Source organism: Hylobates moloch, unplaced genomic scaffold (genome assembly GCF_009828535.3).
Source record: "Hylobates moloch isolate HMO894 unplaced genomic scaffold, HMol_V3 SCAFFOLD_5, whole genome shotgun sequence".
Taxonomy (NCBI): Eukaryota; Metazoa; Chordata; class Mammalia; order Primates; family Hylobatidae; genus Hylobates; species Hylobates moloch.
This window is the reverse complement of record NW_026652280.1, coordinates 20,995,883-21,022,499: the sequence shown is the minus strand read 5'-3', so window position 1 is coordinate 21,022,499 and position 26,617 is coordinate 20,995,883. Positions and strand designations below refer to the sequence as shown.

Here is a 26,617-nt window from a genome sequence, read left to right as displayed (position 1 = left end):
CATGTCTTAAGTTATACGGCCAAGAAAATGATAGGAAATGTCTACCATGTATAAAGCACTGTGTTAGCCACTATGTGGATGATAAAGATGTGAAGTTCCTGGCTCTTTTCTCAGGAGCCTCCCATCCAGTAAAGGAAATGATGTGTCTATACAAACAGCTATAATACAGGACAGTGTGTGCCAGGCACCATTAACAAGCGTGCCAGTTATAAGGATTCAGGTGTTGGGGGCGTGCAAGATAATGAAGGGAGGTTTCCTGGGGAGCTCAACAGCTGAAGCAGACCAGGAAATACAGGGTGGGATTTTGGCAGGAAAGATGGTGTGTGCCTGTGGTTGGTGGAGGGGTGATCATTCCAGGCAGAAGGAATAGCCTAAATGTGGAAGGAGGCAGGAAAGCTTCAGGCCCTCCCAGGAAACAATAAACCATTTTTAATTTGGAACCTGGGGAAGTGGTAGGCGGGAAGGTAGGGTAACTGCGTTGTTCACTGTTTAAACAGGACACTTCAGAGAATGAAAAGGGACTCTCTAAATACACCAAAGCAACAGGCAGAGACTGGGGCCATGCTAAGGAAATTGAGGCTGGCCCAGGTGGATCAGGAGATATGGTCACCTGCCAAGAGGTGGCTGAGCCCAGATCATGGAATGTTTTCCATCCCATACTAAGGGGTTTAGACCTCAGGTTCCAGTTCACTGGGAAGCAAATAAAATAGTCATGTAGGAAGGGATGGAAAATAATTCTGTAAGACGCTAACTACATTTTATACCACAGACTGGGGACGAGGAGCAAATGCTCTTACTCTCCATATCTGATGTGACCTGTGGCCCCCGAATGAGCAGGAACACCCCGTTCTCCCATGTGTCCTGCTGGACCTACAACTATACATGCTTAGCACACTGCATGGGACTTGAGAAGAGAAACAAGAAATTAGTAGAAGACTTGGTTCCTTCCCCAGAGATGAGACTTTTGGTATTAAACAGGGAGCAGTACACAATTTGCAAAATCTAGTGTCATTGAATTCCAAAAGGCACAGCCGAGGCAGCCAGTGCTTCTGGTGGTTAGGACAGGAGAGGTCACAGTGGCCTGGACCTTCAGGAAATGAAGCCAGGAGCACAGAACTCGAGCCGCGCAGGGAAGAATTACATTTTGGCTGGGTGGAAAGAGGGGAGGGCATTCCTGGCAGACGCACCAGAGCTGGAATGATCAGGTCATGTGTAAGGGACAATAAAGCAATGAGCTGCCGTGGGATTCTCAGGAGGTAGGGCTGGGGCAGAGGCCCCTGAAGAACTGGGACAGTGGGTGGGGAGGAGCTCCCGTGTGGAGGGTGCGGAATTCTGTCCAGGGGCACTGTGTGTGTGTGAACTGCAGGGGAAAGCTTACTTTTCTTCTTCACCCAAGAGCAATTCGAAGCCGATTGCAGAGGCAGTTGGCAAAGTCGGTACTGCATAGTGGTTAAGGGACAGACTTAGCAGCGAGTGTGCCTGGGTTCACATGCCGGCCCATCTGCTCGGCAGCGTTGGACAAGCCACTTGACAGCTCTGGACAATAGCTGAACCTACATCAACCCGGTGACATGAGGATTAAGGGAGTTAACTCCTATAAAGTGCTGAAAGCAAAGCCTGGCACAACAGTAAGACTAAATCAATAGTTCTCAGCCCTGGCTGAATGTTGAAATGACTTTGAGCACTTTGTAAAAATACCAGGGCCAGAGGATTTTAGGGCGGGGAGACTACTGCTCGTTCTACGAAGGTAGATACATGTCATGACACCTTTGTCCAAACCTGTAGAACGGACACCAAGAGTGAACCCTCATGTAAACTATGGACTTGGGGTGATGATGTGTCAGTGTGGATTCATGGATTGTAACAAATGTACCGTGCCGGACAGAGGGTATGTGGGAACTATGTGTGTCTTATGCTCAATTTTGCTGTGACCCCAAAACTGCTCTAAAATTAAAGTCTATTTAAAAAGAAAAAAAGGGGCTGGGAGCAGTGGCTCACGCCTGTAGTCCCAGCACTTTGGGAGGCCAAGGCAGGTGGATCATGATGTCAGGAGTTCAAGACCAGCCTGGCCAACATGGTGAAACCCCATCTCTACTAAAAATACAAAAATTAGCTGAGCGTGGTGGCATGCGCCTGTAATCCCAGCTACTTGGGTGGCTGAGGCAGAAGAATCGCTTGAACCTGGGAGGTGGAGGTTGCAGTGAGCTGAGATTGCTCCACTGTACTCCAGCCTGGGCAACAGGAAGAGACTCTGTCTCATAAAAAGAAAAAAGGCAAAAAAGGCCGGGTGCAGTGGCTCACACCTGTAATCCCAGCAGTTTGGGAGGCCAAGGCGGGTGGATCACCTGAGGTCAAGAGTTTGACACCAGCCTGGCCAACATGGTGAAACCTCATCTCTACTAAAAATACAAAAATTAGCCAGGGGTAGTTGTGCATGCCTGTAATCCCAGCTACTTGGGAGGCTGAGGCATGAGAATCGCTTGAACCTCGGAGGCAGAGGTTGCAGTGAGCTGAGATTGCACCATTGCACTCCAGCCTGGGCAACAGAGCAAAAACTCCATCTCAAAAAAAAATAAATAAAAATAATCAAAGGAAAAAAATACCAGTGCCAGGGCCCCACCTCTTCCCCCAACTATAACAAAAAAAAAAAAAAAGAAAAAAAAAAGCACAATTAAGCAGCATAATGGGGTGAAACCTTCACCATCAAGTTTTTTTTAAAGGCTTCTAGGCTATTCCTTTGGGCAGCCAGCGCTCAGAAGCACTGAACTAAATAAATGGACATGGACTCTTGTACAATAGTGAACACGTCAGGGAACAGGCATGTTCATGGTAGAGCCAGGATCTTTTCCTGGGGATGCGTGGGGAGCGGTTTCCTGGCTCCCTCTTGGTGCAGAAGCTCTGCACTTTTGACAGCTTTCTGAGCCTCTGGAAGCAACACAGACCCACCAGAGATTCTTTGAACAAGCAATGGGCAAACTGATTTCAGAAAGGAAAAAAATCCTATGGCATTACTACCACCACGCTTAGTTAATAGATGACTGACCCTTCTTATTAAAAGAAAACTCAAAGTTATCCAGAAACAATTTCTACCCACAGCATCTAATAGGTCACCAAGCAAGCATAAAGTCCCAGAGGTCTTAAGGAGCATTGTGACAATATACCAAAACGATCTTAAGTTTAAACTGTAAATCTATTCTCTGAAAGGCCCGTCGTCTTGGGAGCAGGACTAAGATGAATGCTCCATTAGACAAGCCATGGTGGGCAGCCCCAGCTCTCAGCAGCACAAACATCCCTGGCCACAGAGGCACAGAGCGCTGCTAATTCATCAAACACCCAGCACGCCCCAAGCCAAACGGTGGTTGTCCCTATCCAAACTTGCTTCTTGTCTCCAGAAAACTGCAATTCCATTCTACCAACTGCTCAGGCCGAAAATCCTGGAGTCCATCTTTCACTCCCCTTTCACATCCAGCATCCGGTCCAACAGCAGCTCCTGTCAGACACACTCAGAACCTGGCCGCTTCCTCCCACCTTCTGCAGGACCGTCCTGGGTGGAAGCACCACCGTCTCATCTAATTACCACGATGGTTGCTTGCAGGTCCCCATCTATGCCCTGAGTCTTCTCCAGAGGATACATTCACAGCACTGAGATGAGAGTCATCCTTTCACACTTAGCCAGAAAATGTCATCACATCTCTGTTCAGAAACCCTCTTGTGTGTCTCCATCTCACTCCAAATCAAATCCAAAGTCATGACCATGTGCCATGGCCTACAAGCAATGAGCCGATGTGGAAGTCACAGAAGGTTAAGAGAACCTGCCTTCCCCAGGTGATAACCACATCACCTCCCTCTCTGCCCTTGCACCCCTGTGCTCAGAGCCCCTCACCAGGGAGACCTTCCCACTGTCATGCACCTTCCCTCCCTCGTGCTGCTTTATCTTTTTTCACCTGACCCATTACATAGTTCCTGGTGTGTTAAATGTCTGCCTCCTCTTACTATCCCTTTCCCATGAGATCAGGGACTCCAGTATTCGCTGCTGTATCCTTAAGGTCTAGAACAATCCCCGGCATATAGTAGGCCCTCTATGAATCCTTATTTTTGAATGAAGTCCTTATGATCACTCCTTTTTGAATTATATTCCAGGATGCATCTTAGTTGATTTGGGAGGATGGCACTGGTAGGATGAGATGCAGTCATTAACATAATGGACTTGGGGGCCCTGGGAAACAGAATTTTGGGGTTCTAACCCTAGCTTTGTTCCTAACCTGTTGTGTTACTTGGATGGGTCCTGTGATCTCTCTGGGCCTTGGGTGACCTATAGGGTGTAAGCAGTGGACTAGACCAATTGGATTTGACCAATTAAAACAGAATTTTTTAGGGATGGGATATAAGCATCAATACTTTTTTAAAGTTCCCCAGAGGTAATGTATAGCCAGGAGTGGGCTAAGCCTAAGCCTTACAGCAAGGTTTCTCTTGTGTTAAAAATGCACACGAATCCCTTGGGATGTCATTAAAATGCAGGCTCTGATTGGCTGGGTCTGGAGAGGCAGCTGGGATTTTGCCATTCTAACAAGCTCCCAGGGGATGCTGATGCTGGTGGTCCAAGACCAGGCTCTGAGTGGCAACATCTTGAAGTCACTTCCAGCTTGGTGGCTCCAACGTTCCCATCAAGGGTAAAGGTCCCCTTATTAAATTCTCAGGAAAACATCAGCTGTCACTCCAGTAGCTGCTCAATTTGAGCTGAGTTCCCTACTCAATGACTGGCAAGCTGCCCCTGCATGCCCTGTGTGGATGTTAAGAGTTGGTTTTCCTTCTTAAAAAACGAATTGCTGGACCCAGAAAGGGGCAATGAGCAAAACCGGGTCTGAGAATTTCTCTCCCAAAAGCAGGCTCAGAGACCTGTGGTCAGGGAAGAAACCTGTCACAAGTCAGTGGCTTCCCTTCGTCTGCCATTCTGTTGTCAGGGCCTCGGTGCTGGCTGTGTCCTGTGTCCCTCTCTGTCTCCTTGATCTGACCATCTCATGATGCCTCTGCCTGGCTGCCACCTCCTGGTGCCCACTGGTGAGCAGAGGCAGCCACTGGCAGGCAGACGGGCAAGCAGGGCGCCCTGCACAGGACCAAGGGAGCAGCCTCATTAGAGCTGTCAAGGAGCAGCTCCAACAGGAGAAGAATCTCCATCCGGCTGCCACAGCAGCCGCCGCAGGGAACGGGAAGTGACAAGGACAGAAAGGGAGCAGTCACACCCTGCAGTTCAAATGGTGACCAGAGCTGCTGACAACAGGGCCTTCTCCTACAGCAGCTGCGGGAGGCCTGTTAGATTATTCTGCTCACCCAGTCCCCTAAGGATTCAGCAGCAGAGCCTCTGACCACCAAGAAGCCACAGTTCATTCAGATCGTTTCCCCCAGTTCAGATGGCGGTACGTGGAATGGCTCTTTGGCCCGCTGCCCTTGAGGCAAGACTCAGTGAAGAACAGAACCCCTGGATGCGTTGTGTTAATCCTTCCCACAAATCTTTTGTTTGTTTGTTTGTTTTTGAGACAGGGTCTCATTTTGTCACCCAGACTAGAGTGCAGTGGTGTGATCATGGCTCACTGCAGCCTCAATCCCCCAGGCCCAACCAGTTCTCCCACCTCAGCCTCCCAAGAAACTGGGACCTCAGGTGCATGCCACCACCCCAAGCTAATTAAAAAAAAAAAAAAAAATTGGCCGGGTGCAGTGGCTCATGCCTGTAATCCCAGCACTTTGAGAGGCCAAGGCGAGTGGATCACTTGAGGTCAGGAGTTTGAGACCAGCCTGAGCAACATGGCGAAACCCCGTCTCTACTAAAATACAAAAAAAAAAATTAGCCAGGTGTGGTGGTGGGCACCTGCAATCCCAGCTACTCAGGAGGCTGAGGCAGGAGAATTGCTTGAACCTGGGAGGCGGAGGTTGCAGTGAGCCGAGATTGTGCCACTGCATTCCAGCCTGGGTGACAGAGTGAGACTCTGACTCAAAGAAAAACAAAAACAATGGCTGTGTCTAGCAATACACAGGAGATCTCAGGGCAGAAACAATGAACATTTACTTAGCATTTGTTAAGTACCAGCACTGTTCAAAAAGTTTCCTTATGTGTATTATCTCATTTAATCTTCACCCAACCCTGCAAAGTAAATACTGTAATCATTCCCATTTTACAGATACGGAAATGGTGGCAGACAGAGGTTAAGCAACCTGCCCAAGTAAGAGATGAGGCCAAGAATTGGACCTGGGTAGTCTGACTTGAGAGCCGAGTATGTATTTATGATACTTAGTGTGTCTACTTATGCTCTCACAGAGTGCTGCAAATCTCTGATTCTGAACCAGTGGGTCCCTGTCCACCCCCACTGGCCTTGTCTTAGTCTGGCCCTGTATATAGCCAGGAGCCTTCCATATTTGGAGCTGTGCTAGCTACTGAATTATGTCCCCCCACCAAGTCATATGTTGAAGCCCTAACCTGCAATGTGATGGTATTTGGAGACAGGGCCTTTGGGAGGTGATATGGTTTAGATGAGGTCTCAAGGGTGGGGCCCTCATGACAGGATTAGTGCCCTTAGAAGAAGAGACACCAGAGAGCTTGCACTCTCTCTCTTTCTCTCTGTCCCATGTGAGAACATAGTGAGAAGGCAGCTTCTGCAAACCAGGAAGAGGGCCCTTACCAGAACCTAACCGTGCTGGCACCTCAATCTTGGACTTCCAGCCTCCAGGACGGTGAGAAAGAAACTTCTGTTGTTTAGGCCACCCACACTATGGTATTTTGGTAGGGTAGCTCAAGCTATGACAGGCAGGGTCTGAGGGACCATCCCAGGGCTTAACCCCTTTCACAGGCCACGCCCATTCTCACCCATTCTCAGGTTCACCTGGGGCCCAGGTGTGGGGTGTGGCCTGAAGTGAGTCCTGGAGGATCCAGAGCGGCAGCTCCTCTCCCATGTGAGGGGGACTCCGCTGAGTTGTAGCCTGGTGTCCCATGGAATGTACTGAGACTGGCCCAGCATTGTGAGATTCAGAAAAAAGTGAATGGGAGCATGTGCTTGGGAGAAGACAAAGCAGGAATTCCAGGTGATGGAGCCTGGAGGCAGACAGGGAGGGGTGTGGGGTCCAAGTCACACAGTGGTTCATGGAGAACTCAAGAGGCAGGGGTAGGAGAGGCTCCCAGGCACGACCTGGTAGAGGCAGGGAGGCCTTGGGGCTGTCATGAGAGGCCCTCAGCTGAGTGCATGAGGAGGTGAAATAGGCTGGGCTGGTCAGGACAGAGACTTAACGCTGCCAAACTGAACCCCTTTCTCAGTCCTGCCCTCTCCCTACAGAGTGGGGGCAAAGCCCTTCCCAGGACTCACAGGGCCTGATTAGTTTCAGCTCTGCCCATAACTAGCCATCTCCCCTTGTCAGGTAATTTCTTTATGAGCTTTACCTTAGAGGGAGTTGGCCAACTATTCCCCAGCACTAACACATCACGATTTCTACATGAGAGAGACACCCCATCTTTTCAATCTTTCCAGATGTGTCTGCCTCTAATTCTGTGATTACAAGGTAGGGCTGACTCCAAGAACTTCCCTAATGTGCCTGGTCTGCTCAGTTCTCAGAAGGTGTCAATGGAGTGACAGTTTCAGAACGTGACAGTTTTCAGTGACAGTACTTTCGGAACGTGTCCAACTTCTAGAGATTGGTGCACCTTTCCCTGACTGTCCCAAAGTCTTGGGAGGGGCTCTTGGATCAACCTATCACCTGTCACCTGACTAGCATGATTTGCCCTGAGGAGTCCACACCATGGTGGGAGCAGCCACCCAAGTCCCATCCCCAGTTAAAGGTGAGTGAACCTGAACCTGGCCTATAACCATTCACTCTTCTGAGACACTTACCTACTAAAGTCACCGCCAGAATGTGATGACAAGCCATGGATTCTCAGAAGGGACCTATCACCCGGGGACTAACTGGGAGTTCCTCGTCAGACCCTCGGAACTCATTCAAGCAGGGCTCCAGGCATGGTCTGAGTCATGGCCCTGATGCGTGCCTGCTGAATTCATTCAGGGAGAATGCCACGGGAACCCGCCTCAGCCCTGTGTCGGAAACACAGACGCCTTCCAGGTGTCGGAAAGTTCTACCAGTCATCCTTAAGACTTGTTAGACCTACTTAAGCTCACAGGAACATGAAGTTCACAAAACGCTTTCCAACCTTGGATGAAATGCATTTTCCATCTTAGCATGAAATAAAAATTCAGTCATCTTTATTTCTACCTGATGATTCCTTGAACAATCAGTTAACTACATTTTTTTTACCCTGCAAAAGAGAAATAGCAGAGGGGAAAAATGCTGCCTTTCTTACCTCCAAACTCTCCTATTTTAATGTGTTCCAAAATTATAGTTTGAGGTGGGGAGCATGTTTAAAGCATCCAAAATAGCTATTATTTATTGAATATTCAAAATTCTTTGCATGTGTTGATTTAATCCCCACAACAACCCTATTAGGCAGGTGCTATTATTATCCCCATTTTACAGATGAGAAAACTGAGACAAAGAAAAGTTAAATAATTTGCCCAGGATGATACAGCTTACAGATCTGGGATTTAAACCCAGATCTTGGGACCCTGGCTGTCAATAGTGGAAAAGATTGTCTGTTCGTTGTAAGTGAAATTGATGGTGACAATTCTATTAGCAGGTTGTGTGTTCTGAGGTGTTTCTTCCAGCAATGGGGATTTTTTTTTTTTTTTTTTTTGAGATGGAGTCTCATGTTGCCCATGCTGGAGTGCAGTGGCATGCTCTCTGCTCAGTGCAACCTCTGCCTCCCGGGTTCAAGTGATTCTCATGCCTCAGCCTCCTGAGTAGCTGGGATTACAGGCTCACGCCACCATGCTTAGCTAATTTTTGTATTTTTAGTAGAGACAGGGTTTCACCATATTGCCCAGGCTGGTCTTGAACTCCTGACCTCAAGAGATCTGCCTGCCTTGGCCTCCCAAAGTGCTGGGATTACAGGCGTGAGTCACCACGTCTGGCCCCAGTGGGGGTGTCTTTAAGTGATTCAACTATACTCACTTGCCCGGTTTCATTCATGAACAACAACTCATGTTTTTCAGGTGTCTGGCAAACGGTTTAGGTTTCCTTGGGTGATTATGTATAGAAAGAGGCTGATGGCCCTCCCCAGGGCACAGATGACAAGCACCTACAAAGAGCTCTCAAACCAGAGTATCTTGAGGAAGGTAACACCGTACCCCATGGCTCCTAGGGTCTGTCTGTCTGCCTGGACATGAGAAATAAATGAGAATGCCGACACATTACTGAAGTCACAGAGTCCACATTCTAAAAACAATCTACTCTGTGAGGTGCAACAGTTAATAACATGTTAGAGTTCTAGTGGAAAAGAAAATGAAAAACTATCCAAACAGGGTTGCAAGCATGAAACATGTAACAAAAACAGCTTAAAACCTTGTGTCTGGGTGACCACTCTCTGGTTCAATACCCATTTCTGAAATTTCAGTGTCTGTTTCCTCCACTGGACTGTGAGTGGGATCATAGAGAACTTTGCTTCCTCTTACTTGGCACTGGATTCTAGAGCATATTAAGTGCTCTTAATGTTTGTTGGATAAATGAATGGTTAAGAATAGACCAAGCGTGGTGGCTCATGCCTGTAATCCCAGCACTTTGGGAGGCCAAGGCAGGCGATCACCTGAGGTCAGGAGTTCAAGACCAGCCTGGCCAACATGGTGAAACCCCATCTCTACTAAAAATACAAAAATTAGCCAGGCGTGGTGGCATGTGCCTGTAACCCCAGCTACTTGGATGGCTGAGGCAGCAGAATTGCTTGAACCTGGGAGGTGGAGGTTGCAGTGAGCCCAGATCTTGCCACTGTACTCCAGCCTGGGCAACAGTGCGAGACTCCATCTCAAAAACAAAGGATAAAAAAATTATAGGCAAGGGGCAGTTATAGATGGTTTTTTTGAGAAGGATAAAGATACATGCAAATAGATGATTTAAAAGATCAATTAAATTTTCCACAGATAGAAGATGCAGATTACAAAATCTGGCTACAAATTCCACTCATGTGAGTATGCACACCTTGTTGCAATGTGACTTTGCCACCCTACTCTTCAAAAGTAGAGTCTATTTTTCTTAAATGTGGGTTGGCCTGTGACTTGCTTTGGCCAAGAGAATGTGAGAGAAATGATATTGGGTGGAACTCATGAGGCCCTGCAGCTCCATGACCTTGGAATGCTGCCCTGAGACCGCCCTGTAAGGAAACCAGAGCCATCCTCCTGGGGGATGAGAGCCCATGTGGAGGAGAGCAAGGCGGCCCAGCCAACAGCAGTGTCCACTGCCAAGCCTGTCAGGGAAACCACACTGGACCTTCCAGCCCAACCAATCCTTAAATGGACTTGAGTGGCATAAATGAGCATGAGAAAGCCAGGGAAAACCAGCAGAGAACCAGCCCGCCAGCCCACAGACCCATGAGAACTAAGAAACTGCTGCTCTACGAGAGCCCACCAGTTTTGTGGTAGTTTGCTAAAGTTGCTCAACCTCGGTGCTCCAGACATCTTAGGTCAGAGAATTCTGACTGTGGGGGTTGCCCTGCGTACTGTCCAATGTTCAACAGCAGGTTTGGCCTCCTCCCGCCAGATGCAGTAGCACCCCACCCCCTCCTGTCAGCACAATCCAAATGTTTCCAGACATTACCGAATGTCCCCTGGGGGAAAAACACGAGTGACCCAGGAGAGCTTATTGATTTCCCCTTCAAATCCTTGAATAATCAATCGTGAATTTGGGGCAGAGTTGAAAAAAATGTTTTTGCCCCTTGGCCCCTAGACATCTCCCACTGGGTGGTCTGGATGAACTCAGCTGGTGTGTCTGGAACCAACACTGCATTCTCAGATAAACCTGGCCAGTGCTTATGTCCAGGTAGGCAAAAAGCCCTGCCTCTTTTTACGGGATTGCTCAGCTACCCCATGTATTAGCTTCCTAGGGCTGTGTGTAACAAACTACCACAAACTGGATGGCAAAAAGCAACAGAAATTTATTCTTTCACAGTTCTTGTGTCCAAAAAGTCTAAAATCAAGTTGTCGTCAAGCCACGGTCCCTCGAAGGTTCCAGGGAAGACTCTTCTCTTGCCCCTTCCTAGCCTTTGGTGGCTGCTGGCAATTTTTGGCATGTCTCGGCTTGCCATTGCATCACCCCAATCTCTGTCTCTGTCTTCCCACCGCCATTTTTTCTCTGTGTGTGTCTCTGTGGCTCTGTTTTCTCTTTTTAAAAGTATACCAGTCATTGAATTAGGACCCACCCTGTCAGAGGTGTTTGAACCAGAGTGACTCCTTCTTGAATAGGGGCTGGGTAAACTAAGGCTGAGACCTACTGGGCTGCATTCCCAGGAGGTTAGGCATTCTTAGTCACAGGATGAGACAGGAGGTCAGCATAAGATACAGGTCACAAAGACCCTGCTGATAGATCAGGATGCAGTGAAGAAGTAGCCGAAGCCCACGAAAACCAAGATGGCAATGAAAGTGACCTCTGGTCGTCCACATGGCTCATATGCTAATTATAATGTGTTAGGGCTCATATGCTAATTATGATGTGTTAGGGCTCATATGCTAATTATAATGTGTTAGATGCCAAAAGACACTCCCACCAGCACCATGACAGTTTACCAATGCCATGGCAACATTTAGAAGTTACCCTATAGAATCTAAAAAATAGGAGGGACCCTCAGTCCCAGGAAATCTCTGCCCTTTTCCCAGAAAACACATAAATTATACAATTCTTGTTTAGCATGTAATCAATAAATAAGTATACTCAGGCGAGCAGCCTACACCGCTGCTCTGCCATTCTTTTACTTTCTTAATAAACTTGCTCCAAATTCTTTCTTGTGTGAGGTTCAAGAACCCTCTCTTGGGGTCTGGATTGGAACCCCTTTTCCGTAATAATCCAACAACCTAATCCAATATGAACTCCTTCACTAATTATACCTGCAGAAATCCTATTTCTAAACAATGTCGCATTCTGAGGCTCCAGGCAGACATGGATTTGGGGGACACTATTCAACCCTGTATACACTCCATGAGCTGATTGGCTTGTGGTGACTGTGCCGTTCTCCTGCCTCATTGTCCCTGCTCGGCGCTCTATGGACCTGTCCCCAGCCCGGCTGATGCCAGGGCAGAGTTGATGAGAGAGCAGAGGGGCTGCTTTGTCCCGCTTTAGCCTAGGCAGGGGCGGAGCTTTGCTGCTCCTGGTGCGTCCTCCGCCCCCTTCCCCTTCCTTCCACCTCCCTCCTGCTGGCTCTCAGCACAGCCATGTGATTGCAACCATCAAAGGAGTCCTCCCTGCTGAGGAGGGGGTATATCTAAGTGCGGGTTCCTGGACAGATTTTTATCTGTTGCTTTGCTGCCTTTCTTTACATTGTGTTCATAAGAGACCACAATTTCCCATTTGTATACACATCGTTGCAATTTGCTTTCATTATGAGGTAGAAAACATCTATTTGCATTTTCCTCCCCACCCCCCAACTCCTACATCTTTTGGAAAAAAAAAAATTTTTTATTTCAAGCTACAGTGCATACCATAATGTGATTATTGATGTTTCTCTCCCTGGGAATGCCTTCTTGGCTTTCCATTTCTCTTCCCTGCCAAGCACACTTGACCCGTGGTAATGTAAAGGTTGCAACAACAATGATAAATCTCTTCCCCGCCGTCTCACTTGCCTGAAGTGCACTGGTTCATGAGATGAGGACGGCATGAGGAAGAGAATGCAGGGAAGATAGAGAATCAAAAGGTTCATAAATACAACCGCAGGGCTCTTAGCCTCCAAGCAGAACTGCAGATTAGATTTGTTAAACCAAAAAAGCCCTTGGGAAACACAGAAACAAGAGCTTTCAAATATCTAAAAACTCATATTTAATGACCCAAAGACCAAATGTAGGTGAAGAAAAGTACTTTTCTTTGGGCTATGAGCTAATCCAGTGGTTGACGGTATATAGCAGGAAATTTTGAGACTAATATTATAACTAACAACTAACTTTTAATCTTTGAAAGGCATTTGCACAAAATACCATTCATTTTCCTCACCAGCATTTAACATACTGGTATAAGTCAAATCACTTTACAGATGAATGCTTAGGACTTAGAGAGTGTCTCATTTTCAGCAAAACACTGGAATCACCTGGTATTCCGATTTAGTTGGTCAAGAGCGAAGCCCAAGCATCAGTGGGTTTTAAAGGCTCCCAAGGTGATACTAATGGGCAGCTAGAATTCAGAACTACCAGTATAAAAAGTCAGAACTTTCCACGATCATTAGTGCCCAGCATACTTACTGCTAAGCAGCAAAATGTGACCACATCTATTGTAGGGCTCTACCAACATTTCTTGCATTACAACTGAATACTTTTCCTAGTAGACAGGCTATTTTTCAAAATGGCAGCCCAGGAGCTTGGAAAGAGTGGATTCTGTTGTGTCAAATCTTCAATTTTTATGGAAAGCCACTGCCCTGCTGGATCTCAGAGCAGGCAATGGTGATTCCCTGAACCTTCCACAGGGCAAGTTCCCTCCCCAAGTTTCTCCTCCTGCTTTGTATACCTCCTGCTTTGACTTGCCCACCTGCCTCTGGGGATTCCTCATGGGCTCCTTATTCCTCCATTCCTTTATACCCTCATCCTGTACATGGAACATGAAACAGTAACAGCAAATCTCAAATCTTAACACATGTCAAGCTTCTCTTCTGGCTAAAATGTGGGTATAATATTTTGGTTTACTGTGAAACTAAAATTAATCAGGAAATATGTGTTGAGTGCTCAGAGAAAAATAAGCAAGGGTGGGAAACATACAAAGAATTTCAGTGTGTAGATCCTCAAGGATCTTACCAGGGTAGGCAAACTATAGCCCACAGGCCAAATGTGGTCCCTCACCTGTTTTTGTAAATAAAGTTTTATTGGTACACAACTATGTTATTTTTTTTTAAGCATATTATCTATGACAGACCTGAATAGTTGTGGCCTACTTTTGCATCTGGCCTGCAAAGGCTAAAATACTTACTATCTGGCCCCTTTTAGAAAAATGTTTGCTAACATCCATCTAGATAAACCAACCACAAAAACAATAGAGAAAGGGAGAGACATAGATAGATGTCCCCATCCATCCTTTTAACAAATATTTATGTTGCAGGCACTGTGCCAGGCTGTAGGGGATGTTTGTGTGAATCAGAGAGGACTCCTGCCCCCTGTGAGGCCCATAGTCTACTGAACTTGTCATCAATCCTGAGCAATTAATAACCACCAAAAGGGAGGCCTGTGCAACAAGATCAAAGGAGAAGAGAATGTTTGAGGCTGGACAAACCCATGGGTAACTAGAATCTCACCTGTGAACCTTACAGGTGGTTTCTAACCTGAATGGGATAAAGACGAGGAAGGGGAGACCTCAACAAGGTTGGAATGAAGAAGTGGGAAAGTCCGGGTCATGGTCAAGCGCCAGCAAATGCCAATCTGGCTGTCTCCCAAGTATACTGGAGTGGTAAGGGGAAGAATGGCTTTCTTTGTTCACCACTGATCGTCCATACCAGAGTTGATGTTTTGTAAGGGTGTGGACAGTGTTTGTGTTACTTACCTCCATCTCTAGCGTTAAGCAAAATGCTTGGCATATGTAGGTGCCTGAAGAATGTTATCTAAAGAATTAAAGAATAGATGAGTAATGGGTATCTTAAATGTTAGGCTAGATATGCTGTAAATCAGATAAGCATTTCAACTGTGGTAAAATGATCTCTGATGTTTATTATTTATTTACATATTTACTTATTTTTGTGACAGGATTTCACTCTTTTACCCAAGCTGGAGTGCAGTGGTGCAATCATAGCTCACTGCAGCCTCAAACTCCTGGGCTCAAGCAATTCTTCCACCCTGGCCTCTCAAGTAACTGGGACTACAGGCATGAGCCACCATGCCCAGCTAATTTTTCAATTTTTTTGTAGAGATGAAGTCTCACTATGTTGCCCAGGCTTGTCTCAAACTCCTGGCCTCAAGCAATCCACCTGCCTCACCCTCCCAAAGTGCTGAGATTGCAGGCATGAGCCACCACCACGCTCAGCCTGTTACTTTAAACAAAGGACTAGATGGGAGATAAGAAAGCTTTTGTGTTCATGAGCAACTCCTCTACAATGAAACTTCTACAAGCATTACATTCTTTAACTCTCTCTGTCATCCTTTTGTTTTATAGATGATGAAATTGAGTTTCAGAGAGGTTAAGCAACTGGCCAAGGTCATACAGCAAGAAAATGGCAGATCTGGAACTCAACAAGTCTTTTTTTAAATCTCAGACTCAAGGCTATCAGCACACTCCCATGCCTACCAGTCATTTTCATACCATGCTTTGAAGAACCCTCAGGCTCCTCAGAGCCCCATAATGGCACTGTGACCAATTTAGTAGCATTGAGGATCAAAAGCACAGATGCCCTACCCAGCTTCACCCAGAGCAGTTCTCATTTTCTCTCCTTTACTTATTGAGTTTCCTGGTTTTATCCAAACAAAAGCTCTTGGAGGAACAAAAAAAATTCGAAATCACTGTACTGGACCGTACTACTTCCTAAAATAAAGCCAGGGGATATGGTTTCTAGCCTGAACTCCACCACCAAGGTGCTGTGGGATCATAGCCACTTCTCCTTCTTCCTATCCATGGAAGTTTGGACAACAATGCTGAGATCCTATCACACTTTCTTCACTTTCCAGAGAGATCAAGATGAAATGAAAAAGCTTATTTAATGGATGGCAATGGCTGGATCACCTTGAATAAAATTCTAGATAAAGCTTAACTTCATTGACAGCAGCAAATTAGGGGAGTATAATTAGTTACTGAGCAGAGCTCAGGACATCGTCATTGCTGGGTGCTTTGGCTGATGCCTGCCAAGCATCTAAAATTAGGACTCTAGAAGCAAATATGAGCCAATCTTTAGGCCTTACCTCATAGTAATCAGCACATGACAGAATATAGGGATATTAGTAAACAAACAGCCCACAGGGATATAACCACTTACCAAGAGAGATGTAACACATGAATATACTGATTCTCAAAGAATTCATAGTTGGAAACAATGCCACTCCCATCAATGGCCTGACCATTCTTATACCAAGTTACCTCTGGCTTGGGCTGACCTGACAATAAAGAAAGAAAAATATCCTTATTAGTTTAGGTATTTTTAGGAAAAAAAAAAACCATAAAGCTATGAACAAGGATGGACAGTAAGCGACAGGGATGAGGATGATGGATTACATTAGGTGAGGAATTGAAAGGGCTTCTTCTTGCTGATACAAATAAACACATAATTCAGCAGACACTATTGAGCATGTTATGTACCTAAGATGGTGCTGTGCTGATGGGTGGGATACAAAATGAAAAATGCTACCCCTAATCTCAACATGCTATTAAGAAAAATTTTCCAATACTTGGAAATAAGGCAAAGATATGAATACTATCTTTTTTCAATGTCATATGAAGACAAAGGCCCATCCAAGCATGATCTTGGGTCATATACTTTGTTTCACTCAATAACTACTGATTTAAAGTGAAGTTATATGTTAATTTGTAGGTTTTTGTCCAATAGAAATGCAAATAATTTCCATCTAGGAGAAAAGATAACCCTATAAGCTATTGTTTATTGCTCTGTAGGACATTAACCAGTGCTACACCTAACCCAGCAGTTTTACCCCAACATTCCTTTATTAAATTGCCTATACATACCTAGCTCCTCAAACTTTAATAGTTTCTGGTTTCTTCTCTAATTAATGAGTTGAATAAAATCTTTAAAATGTGTATTTCATATTTGCATGGGAATCACTTTACCTTTTTGAAAATTATACTTTAATAGTGCTCAAAGTTAGTGCATTAGTTATGGCACAAAAGAGAGGAGAACAAAGTAGATTTGCAAATGCCACTTTCTTCCTGAGGATGAAGAGTTTGGAATGTGGGCTTCCCAGACTGACGCTATGCATATGTTACTGATATCATCACAGAAATTGACCTACACTTTCTCCCTTAGAAGAGATTCATCCTTCCCTGGTGTTCATTAATGGGATGTGATGTTAATGGGCTAATCTGGTAAAACCTCCAGGAATTTCATCCACCCCTTGGGATTTTTCCCTCTTGTTACAGAGCAGGAAGGTTTCCATTGTGTTCCAAAGAGCTTTCTCATTAGCCTTCATGTCACTGAAAATATGTCAAAATATGCCATATGCACAGGAAGGAAAGCCTGGTATTTGGAAACAATACACCATTCTTAATCTGTCTTAGGAGGATTCTTTTATTTCTGCCTTATTTATTGCATGATTTTTGGCGAGCAACTCCAGAGACCACTAAGATGAGAACCCCATGTTCTGGCCGGTCATGGTGGCTCACGCCTGTAATCCCAGCACTTTGGGAGGCCGAGGCAGGTGGGTGAATCACTTAAGTCTAGGCGTTTAAGACCAGTCTGGGCCACATGGCAAAACCTCATCTCTAGAAAAAATACAAAAGTTATTTGGGTGTGGTGGTGTGCACCTATAGTCTCAGCTACCTGGGAGGCTAAGAGAGGAGGATGATCCGAGCCTGTGTGGTCGAGGCTGCAGTGAGCCATAATCATGATTGTGCCACTGCACTCCAGCCTGGACAACAGAGTGAGACCTTGTCTCAAAAAAAAAAAAAAAAAGAAAAGAAAGAAAGAAAAGAAATAAAGGAACTCCATAGAAAGAGGAAAGACAAAAGAAGTACAGAGGGAAGAAAAAGTTCGTTAGACCCGCACCTGCACCATGAGCAGGACCTGAAAACGCTGAGTCCCCCTCCCTCCCTCCCTCCCTGTGTCTCCCAGCTAGGCTGCCGCTGTGCTCATGCCATGAATGTGCTTTTTTGGCAACTGTGGATTTTTCCTCCCTGCCTTCTCCTTCAGGTGAACGCCTGAGTAGTGACCCCGGGGCTTGGAATAGATAGACCTGCATGCAAGGATAAATCCTCCAGCAGCTGCATGGCTGAGCCTCTTACAGGCATTTGCCTATAAAAAGACACCGAAAAATGGGCTTCCCTGAAAAACCATCAAGGGATTTCTGATCATAATTCATTTCTGCCTGTTCTTGTCAACCCTGTGTCCTCCTTTAAGACTGTTTCATCACACTTCTTTATAGGAAGCAGTTAATTCCTCCTTTTTGTGGGTATGTGGCTGTTTTGAAGAAAATATATAAAATGTTCATGAGCTGAGCCTGGGAACTCTTGGATTCCAGTTTTTCATTCAGGCTGATGAGGGCTGATTGATTTCCCCCAGTTTCCTAATGGCTGACTGTTTTTTTCCCCTGTGCAGTATAGATCTGAACAATCGGCCAGAAATGAGACTTGCATAGGGAAGTGGTATCTGGTATCTTGTGGGTGGTTCTCTTTTCTCCTGCCACTTGCTGGAAACCTCACCTGAAAGTCCTCCCCTTGTTTTTGGAACCTACTGTGGGTCATATATTGAGAGCCATCTCCTAAACATTTCAGAAGTATCTGGGCGAGGGGACCACAGCCAAGTTCAGGGCGTGTCCAAACACACGAGGGCTGTGCTCTGAAGAATCAAGGTCAGCTTGCACCGTTCTGTCTGTCTGAATGACGATGGACCATCACAGAGACAGAAGCCTGGGCTTGGAGCGGCTGAGCGCACAGTTCTACACTGCAGCTCCAGGCTGAAATCGAGGTTTTATGACGACTTGTGCTAGCGAAAGGCAGCCATTTCTGAGGCTCATCCCTCTCCTCTCTGGACTTAGAAAAATGGGATCAGAGACCAACCTGGCCAACATAGCGAAACCCCATTCTACTAAAAATACAAAAATGAGCTGGGCATGGTGGTGTGCATCTGGAATCCCAGCCACTTGGGAGGCTGAGGCATGAGAATCACTTGAACCTGGGAGGTGGAGCTTGCAGTGAGCTGAGATTGTGCCAGCCTGGGCAACAGAGCAAGAGAGACCCTATCTCAAAAAAAAAAAAAAAAAAAAGAGCAAGGGAGAAGAGGTTTCTGTCTGCCCTGAAGAAACACCACTGGCGCCTTCATGTTTTCAAGGGTAGAGACATAATCCAAAAAAGAAAAGAGAACCACCCATGAGGTACAAGATATCACTTCCCTACCCAATTGTTTTAGTTTATGTTCTTTTAATGATAAATCCTTTTACCATTGGGAGTACCCATACTTGATCAATTCTGAGTTCTTTATTCACCAATCCAGGGGGAATCCCAGTCCCCTGCTTTTTCTCCATTGGTCACCCGTTGCCTCCATTTTAAGATTTTCACTTCTTATTAGCATCCCTGAAGAAGGCGTGCAGAGGAGAGACTAATTTAGCCAGTTTTAAGTTATCAGTTAGGGCCAGGCGCGGTGGCTCATGCCTGTAATTCCAGCACTTTGAGAGGCCAAGGCAGGCAGATCATGAGGTCAAGAGATCGAGACCATCCTGGCCAACGTGGTGAAACCCCCCAGCCGTCTCTATTAAAAATATAAAAATTAGCCAGGTGAGCCAGACGCAGTGGCTCACGCCTATAATCCCAGCAGGTCAGGAGTTCGAGACCAGCATGGTGAAACCCCATCTCTACTAAAATACAAAAATTAGCCGGGTGTAGTGGCGGGTGCCTGTAATCTCAGCTACTTGGGAGGCTGAGGTGGGAGAATTGCTTGAAACCAAGAGGCAGAGGTTGCAGTGAGCCGAGATCGTGCCATTGCACTCCAGCCTGGCAATACAGCAAGACTCTGTCTCAAAATAAAATAAAAATAAAAAAATTAGCCAGGTGCAGTGGCGTGTGCCTATATTCCCAGCTACTCAGGAGGTTGAGGCAGGAGAATAGCTTGAACCCGGGAGGCAGGGGTGGCAGTGAGCCGAGATCACACCACTGCACTCCACCTCGGGGGAAAAAAAAAAGCCCCACCCCCAAAAAAAAAAAAAAAAAAAATCAATTAAAGAATAACAGAAGAGTTCCATCAATTTACTGAAAAGAAGTGATTCATGCCATTCCTCTGTGCTCCATGAATTTAAACTATGGCTAAGGACACCCAAGAAAGAAAGAAAATTAAGAGTGGATTATCTGAAAAAAATAACCAGTGTGAGAGTTGCCTAACCCAGAACCACAAGGTGAAGTAAAGATCACTAAATCATGTCCAGGAAGTCACTCAAAGAAATCTTTTAGAAACAAATCATAGAGGATGGAATTGCTTCATTGATTACACAGAAAAAAAAAAAACTTCCAAGGTAATTTTCCCAAATGATGTTTTAGTAATGCTTTTGTGAGCCAAGAAACCTGGTATGCAGGGAGATTTTAGGGGGTGATTAGCTAGTCTAGAGATGGTTACCAGATATTATGCAGCGAAGCACAGCGTCTGACTTCTCAGGAACCTTCTGGGAAAGCAATGTAGATAAAAAACACAGCGGGGGCCTCTGGGGCCCTTTGGAGTCTGTCATCCTTTCATGCCGCATGAATCTGAAAAAAAAAGTCCCAGACATCACCATTTGTTCTGGGATTTCTCTGGCCTTCTTAGGAATTCCAGAAACCACAGGGTGCCGCCCTGGCAGCTCACTGCATGCTGGCAGGTGGGCAGACTGAAGGTCTTTGGGCAGCCTTTCCAGGCCGTGGTGCTGCTGGTAGGTGGGCTGGATCCTTCTGTATTTTGGGGATGTCCTGTGCATTATAGGACATTTAGCCGCATCCCTGGCCTCTACCCACCAGATGCCAATAGCACCCCCACCCCTCCATGTGTGACAATCAAAATGTCTGCAGACACTGCATGGGGATCGGGGGGTGCCCTGATTGAGAACCACGAATCCTATTGTCCTAGGCAGATCCCAGGGTAGCCAGAGCTCCAGTGGAGAGGGAAGCATCCCATGAGGCTATGGTTAGTGCCACCTCCTCTCATTCCTCTTCCTTTCTCTTCTTAAAGTGTCTTCATACTATGCTCAGAAAAGTGTGTATATGTCTTTGCCTCCAAAAAACATGTCAGTTGTGTCGAAATGATGTCCAGGGAGGAGATAGTTTGAAATTAGGATATGACTGCTCCTTCTGAGCACCAGGTGGGTGCCCTAGGGGAAGGCAGGCACTAAACCCTTGATTAGTCACCAGATATATTATTTCACTTTATCTCTTTGAAGCTACTTAAAGGATAGTTACTAATGTCTCCTACATTTTACAGAGGCGGAACCTGAGACTCAGTGAGGTTCAACAACTTGCTCAAGATCACACAGCTCAAGCAGCAGCCGCCTTGGGGCTGTCCTTCAGGGCTGTGCAGCCTGACACTTTCAATGTGTAAGACACCACTGGAGCTTTGCAGGGCACAGCTTGCACAAGTATGAGCCTGCCCTGAGGGCGCAGGTTGGTCTGAATCCAGAGAACCCTTTCCTTTCCACGCTACCGCTACCGGCAGATACAAGCTGGCTCCACTTGGCCAGACCTCTCCTTTGTGGAGCCCTGAGTTTAGAAAGGGCATTTAGCTCTGTCTATGCAGTAGCGTCCACTTCTTCACAATGGCAGGCTGTTCTCCCACACCACAGAGCTCAGAGAAAGAAAAGAACCACACTGCAGTGTGGTTAGCCTGAACAGGGAAGGGGCGATTAGGAACTGCAAATCCTGAATCCAGGGATGCTGAGGGTCCCAAAGCAGACACCTGAGCTAAGCTCTTGGTAGGAGAGGCCAAATTAAAGCAGCCACAGCTGTATTGCCAAAGGGACACTCCTTTCCGTATGAGTGTCGGTAGCAGCTTCTTACCCATTTAGAAACAGTTCCTCCCTATTTCTTCCCACTTTTCCAGATTGTCTCAGATACCCTGAGAGACGAGTTGTCAGAGACAAGTTCCCTGAGGACAGTTCAAGGTCTCACCAACACCTAAAAAATCTCCTGATGAGCAGAAGTGAGTAGAGGGAGAAGGAACCTGAGTTCAGGGCCAATGATGTTTGAGGACCCTTGCCGTAGTAGCAGGATGAGCAACATAATTTGCAGGGCCCGGTTCAAGATGAAAATGAGGGGTTCTTTGTGCAAACAGGATTAAGGATTTTAAGATGGTGACAGCAGAGCATTAAACCAAAGATGGCACCCGGCCCGGCGCACCGGCTCACGCCTGTCATCCCAGCACTTTGGGAGGCTGAGGCGGGTGGATCACAAGGTCAGGAGTTCAAGACCATCCTGGCCAACATGGTGAAACCCTGTCTCTACTGAAAACACAAAAATTAGCTGGGCATGGTGACTCATTCCTGTAATCCCAGCTACTCAGGAGGCTAAGGCAGGAGAATTGCTTGAACTGGGATCTGGGAGGCAGAGGTTGCAGTGAACCGAGATCACGCCACTGCACTCCAGCCTGGGTGACAGAGCGAAACTCCATCTCAAAAAATAAGAATTATAAAACTAAAATAAAAAGACAGCACCCTTCTGGGCTCAGAGCCCTGTGTGAAGACACAGATCTTGGCCCATGAGGCCCACCTCGCTTGGTGGATGCTACCCTTGGAGCATTGCGCTCACACATGCCTCTAGTGCTTTCTTTTGAGATCACTCCTGCTGCTTTAGAAGTTCCCACAGCATTTCCTTAATCTCAGGATGTTCTGTTTAGAAATATGGTGTGAACTGTATTTCCCAAAAAGCATTCCCAAACTGCCCCTCCATAAAGCACCTACACTCTGTAAATATCAGGGTTAAAAAATAAATTAATTAAGGGGAATACACTGCCTTCCCTTCCTCAGGGAGAGTGTGTGCAGGAAGCAATTTCATGCTTAAACCTGAAGTTAAATTAATTCACATGATGGGTGGAAAGAGCCGTAAGGTTGAAGAAGTGATATGGTAGCATTGAAAAGAGAGAAAACTGCTTGGGCGTGGGGCAGAACACATGAGATGGGAGAGAGGTTTGAGAGACATACCTGCTGTGACAGGTGTGAAAGACTGAGCAAGAGAGGCTGAACTGAAGATTTTTCAGAAACTATGCATTGTGATTGTGAATTGGGTCCTTTTGACATTCTTTAACAAATGACTTACATTTCCAATTATTTTTGGTTATAGAACTTCTTAAATGTAGCTGTGCGGAGGCTGGATGACATGGGGCTCTGGTTAATACATGTGGTATTTCAGAGCATAGTAAGCCCCTCTCAGCATAATGGCAAATTAGTTGCACAGCACAGGAAGAAAATTCATCTCTTAGATAGCAAATAGATACCTCCATTCCAGAGTAGGTTACGAGTACATTTGGTGGTTAAGCAATGGATATCAACTGGTATTTTTTAAAAACCAGATTTAACAACAGCCCAAGGCTGGTCTTGAACTCCTGGGCTCAAGCCATCCTCCCACCTCAGCCTCTTGAGTAGCAGGGACTAGAGGCTTGAGCCTCCATGCCCAGCTCTTTTACAGCCTTAATGAGATATAATTACCATGCCATACACAATTTACTCATTTAAGGTGTACAATTCAATGGCTTTCACTATATTCAGAATTGTGCAACCATCACCACAATCCATTTTAGAGCATTCTCATTACCCTAGAAAGAATTCCTACACCCCTTTTACCTCCTCATCTCCCCATTTCCACTGCCCCAACACACACAGCCAGAGGAAATCACTAATCTACTTTCTATCTTTATGTATTTGTCTATTATGGATTTTTTTTTTTTTTGTAGAGACAGGGTCTCACTACATTGCCCAGGCTGGTCTTGAATGCCTGGGCTCAAGCAGTCCTCCCACTTGGCTTCCCAAAATGCTAGGATTTAGGCAGAAGACACAGAGTCTGGCCTATTCTGGACATTTTATATAAATAGAAGTTTTCACTTAACACAATGTTTTTGAGGTTTGACCATGTTGTCACCTGTATCAGTACTTCATTCCTTTTTGTGGCCAATCAGCAATGCTTTTTAGAAGCAACTGTTGAGACAGAGGGATGACTACCCCACTCTTCATATTCCTAGGGAAGTTACTCAGATGGAGGGGGCAGTGGGGGGCAGGGCAGCTCTCATAGCAGGAAAACACCCTCCTGACCAGGAGGCCCCATAAAACTGTGAACACAATGCAGGCTTTGCCACCTGCCAGGAACAAATCTACATCCAGCTCTGCCAATTATAAGGCAAGGCATTGAGCTTACCTTCTCATCTGTAAAAGGAGGGAATGATAATAGTCTAAGGATTAGAATAATGTATGTCAACTGCCTTGTAAATATCTGTTACATAATTAGTTTTCATAATGGTAATCAGCGTAGTATAAGGAAAGAGTTCACTTGTTTCATCAGTTTCCTTTTCTGCTGTGGGTTACCACAATGATTCTTTTTTAAAGTGATATACCAACTAATGTGTAAAAATGTCTCTGGGTGTAATTCTCACCTGCAATAGTAATTTACAGGACATGACCTTCCATTCTCATTCCTGGAGATAACTGCTGTGAATGGAGAAGGAGGAAAGGATAAATCCAGCTGTCAAGAGCTGGGCTGACGTTGAGGAGCTTCTGTGTCATCTGTAACTCCTCCCCAGGTGATGACTTCCTGACAGTGTTGTCCCACATGTGAAAATACTGACAAACACACACTATTTGACTCACATAGTCAGTTTAGTGACCACGTATCTGAGCCACAGAGCACTGACTGTACTCTGGAGAGGAAAAGGACAGTTAAGTCAGGCTGTGGCTCGTGTTTCGTGGCTTCTCTGAAGGTGAGAACCCTTGATGACAGATTTATCATTCTCTGCTAGAGATGAACAATCAATATTGAATTATTGGTATTAGTGGAGGAGTTTGTGGTAGGCTTCACAGATTACCTTGGAAAAACAATGTGTTAGTTGGAAAGAATGCTGGATTTGCCTTTTTTCTTTTCTTTTTTGCTGTGTGGTTATGGTGTTACGATATATCTGTATATTTATTGGTTCCCATCCACAGTTCCTGGCTCCTAACTCCCGTAGTCCTTGTTATAATGCTGGGGCACTGTTGGCCTCGGGAAACAGAATCTCTCCCTCTGAGCTTCTATCCTTCTTTACCTGTCCAAGGCAGGACTCTGTGGTCAAAAGGCCCTTATTCCAAAAGACCCTCATTCCTGCCTCGTACTCTAGAGGAAAGAATGCCACGCAGAGAAAAGAATGCCAAGAAAAGTCTGAACAGATAGGCCTTGCTGGGTTCAGATCAGGGGCTTTTTGTCCAATCACATTTCTGCATGGTTGTCAATCGTGCCTATTAGCGAAGCCTCCATAAAAACCCAAAAGGACAGGGTTTGGGGAGCTTCCAGAGAGCTGAACGTGTGGAGGCCGATAGGAGGTGACGAACTCATCCACACACTGGGAGGGTGGCACATCCCAACTCCATGGGGACAGAAGCTCCTGCAAATTGCCTATGCATCTCTGCATCTGGCTGTTTACTTGTATCCTTAAAATAAGCTTTGTAATAAACCAGTAAATGTGTTTCCCTGAGTTCTGTGAGCTACTCTAGCAAATTAACCCCAAGAGGTGCTCACGGGAACCCCAACTTGAAGCCAGTCAGTCAGAAGTTCCGGAAGCCTTGACTTGCAGCTGGTGTTCCGGGGGCTTAGGGGGTGGATGAGGAGCAGCCTTGGGGACTGGGCCCACAACCTGTGGGATCTGACACTATCTCCAGGTAGACAGTGTCGGAACTGAATCCGAGAACGCTCCACCGGTGTCTGCAGCTTGGCGTATGGGGCAAATTCACCACAACTTTGGTCACAGAAGTCTTCCTCTTCCTCTGTGTTGATGATTGTTGTTGTGGTGGTGGGAGAGCAGAGAAAAAACAGTTTGAGAGAGATTTTCCCTAAACAGTGGATCGTGGCAAGTTTCTTTTTATTTGTATTTGAATTTATTTATTTATTTATTGAGAGAGAGTCTCACTATGTCGCCCAGGCTAGAGTGCAATGGCACAATCTCAGCTCACTGCATCCTCCGCCTCCCGGATTCAAGTGATTCTCCTGCCTCAGCCTCCTGAGTAGCTGGGATTACAGGTGTGCACCACCACGCCTTAATTTTTGTATTTTTAGTAGAGACAGGGTTTCACCATTGTTGGCCAGGCTGGTCTCAAACTCCTGGCCTCAAGTGATCTGCCCACCTCGGCCTCCCAGAGTCCTGGGATTTATCATTCTCTGCACAGGCATGAGCCGCTGTGCCCAGCCAACTTCTTTCTTTTTAAAAATTTTCTTTACCTTTAATTATACTGATCCTAAGTGGATACATTTATGTTCTCAAAAATACATATAAAGGTAAAGTCTTCCAGAGGCATCATCTCTCCATCTCAGTTCTCTACCAAGAGGAAGGATCTGGTATCCTTTTAGGCATTTTTTTCTATTCATTACACATATAATCATCTAAATATATGATAATTTTGTTGTATGTATGGCATGAATGGTATATATGTATGTTGGTATGTATGGTACCTACTTTGTTGGCAACTGGCTTATTTTGCTTAATAATAAGTTTTGGCAATCTTACAGTGTCAACCCAATCCATAAGGCTCTCTATCAGTTTTTGAAAGCTGCTAAGTATTAGTATTCCATAGTATGGCAATATCCCACTTAACCCATCTGCTCTTGTATTGATGTATAGCTTGGCTGGAGTGTTTTAGACTTCCAATGACATCCTAGTACATGCTTCCTTAGACACATAACTGGTCTCTAGCCTAAATGCCAAGAAATAGAATTACCAGAGAGAAGACTATTCACA

At 45.8% G+C, this 26,617-nt stretch overlaps 1 protein-coding gene across 1 annotated transcript in view; it reads right to left on the bottom strand.

The window, feature by feature from the left end:
* The window catches only part of ALPK2 (alpha kinase 2), a 127,741-nt gene extending 107,330 nt beyond the window's left edge, over positions 1-20,411 (bottom strand). Inside the window, exons 1-2 of the mRNA XM_032152174.2 lie at positions 20,303-20,411; positions 16,007-16,124 (exon numbers count right to left, since the gene is read on the bottom strand). Coding sequence (XP_032008065.1) covers positions 16,007-16,124; positions 20,303-20,411 — 227 coding nt within the window. The remainder of the gene's footprint in view (positions 1-16,006; positions 16,125-20,302) is intronic.
* Between the last annotated feature and the right edge of the window lie 6,206 nt (positions 20,412-26,617).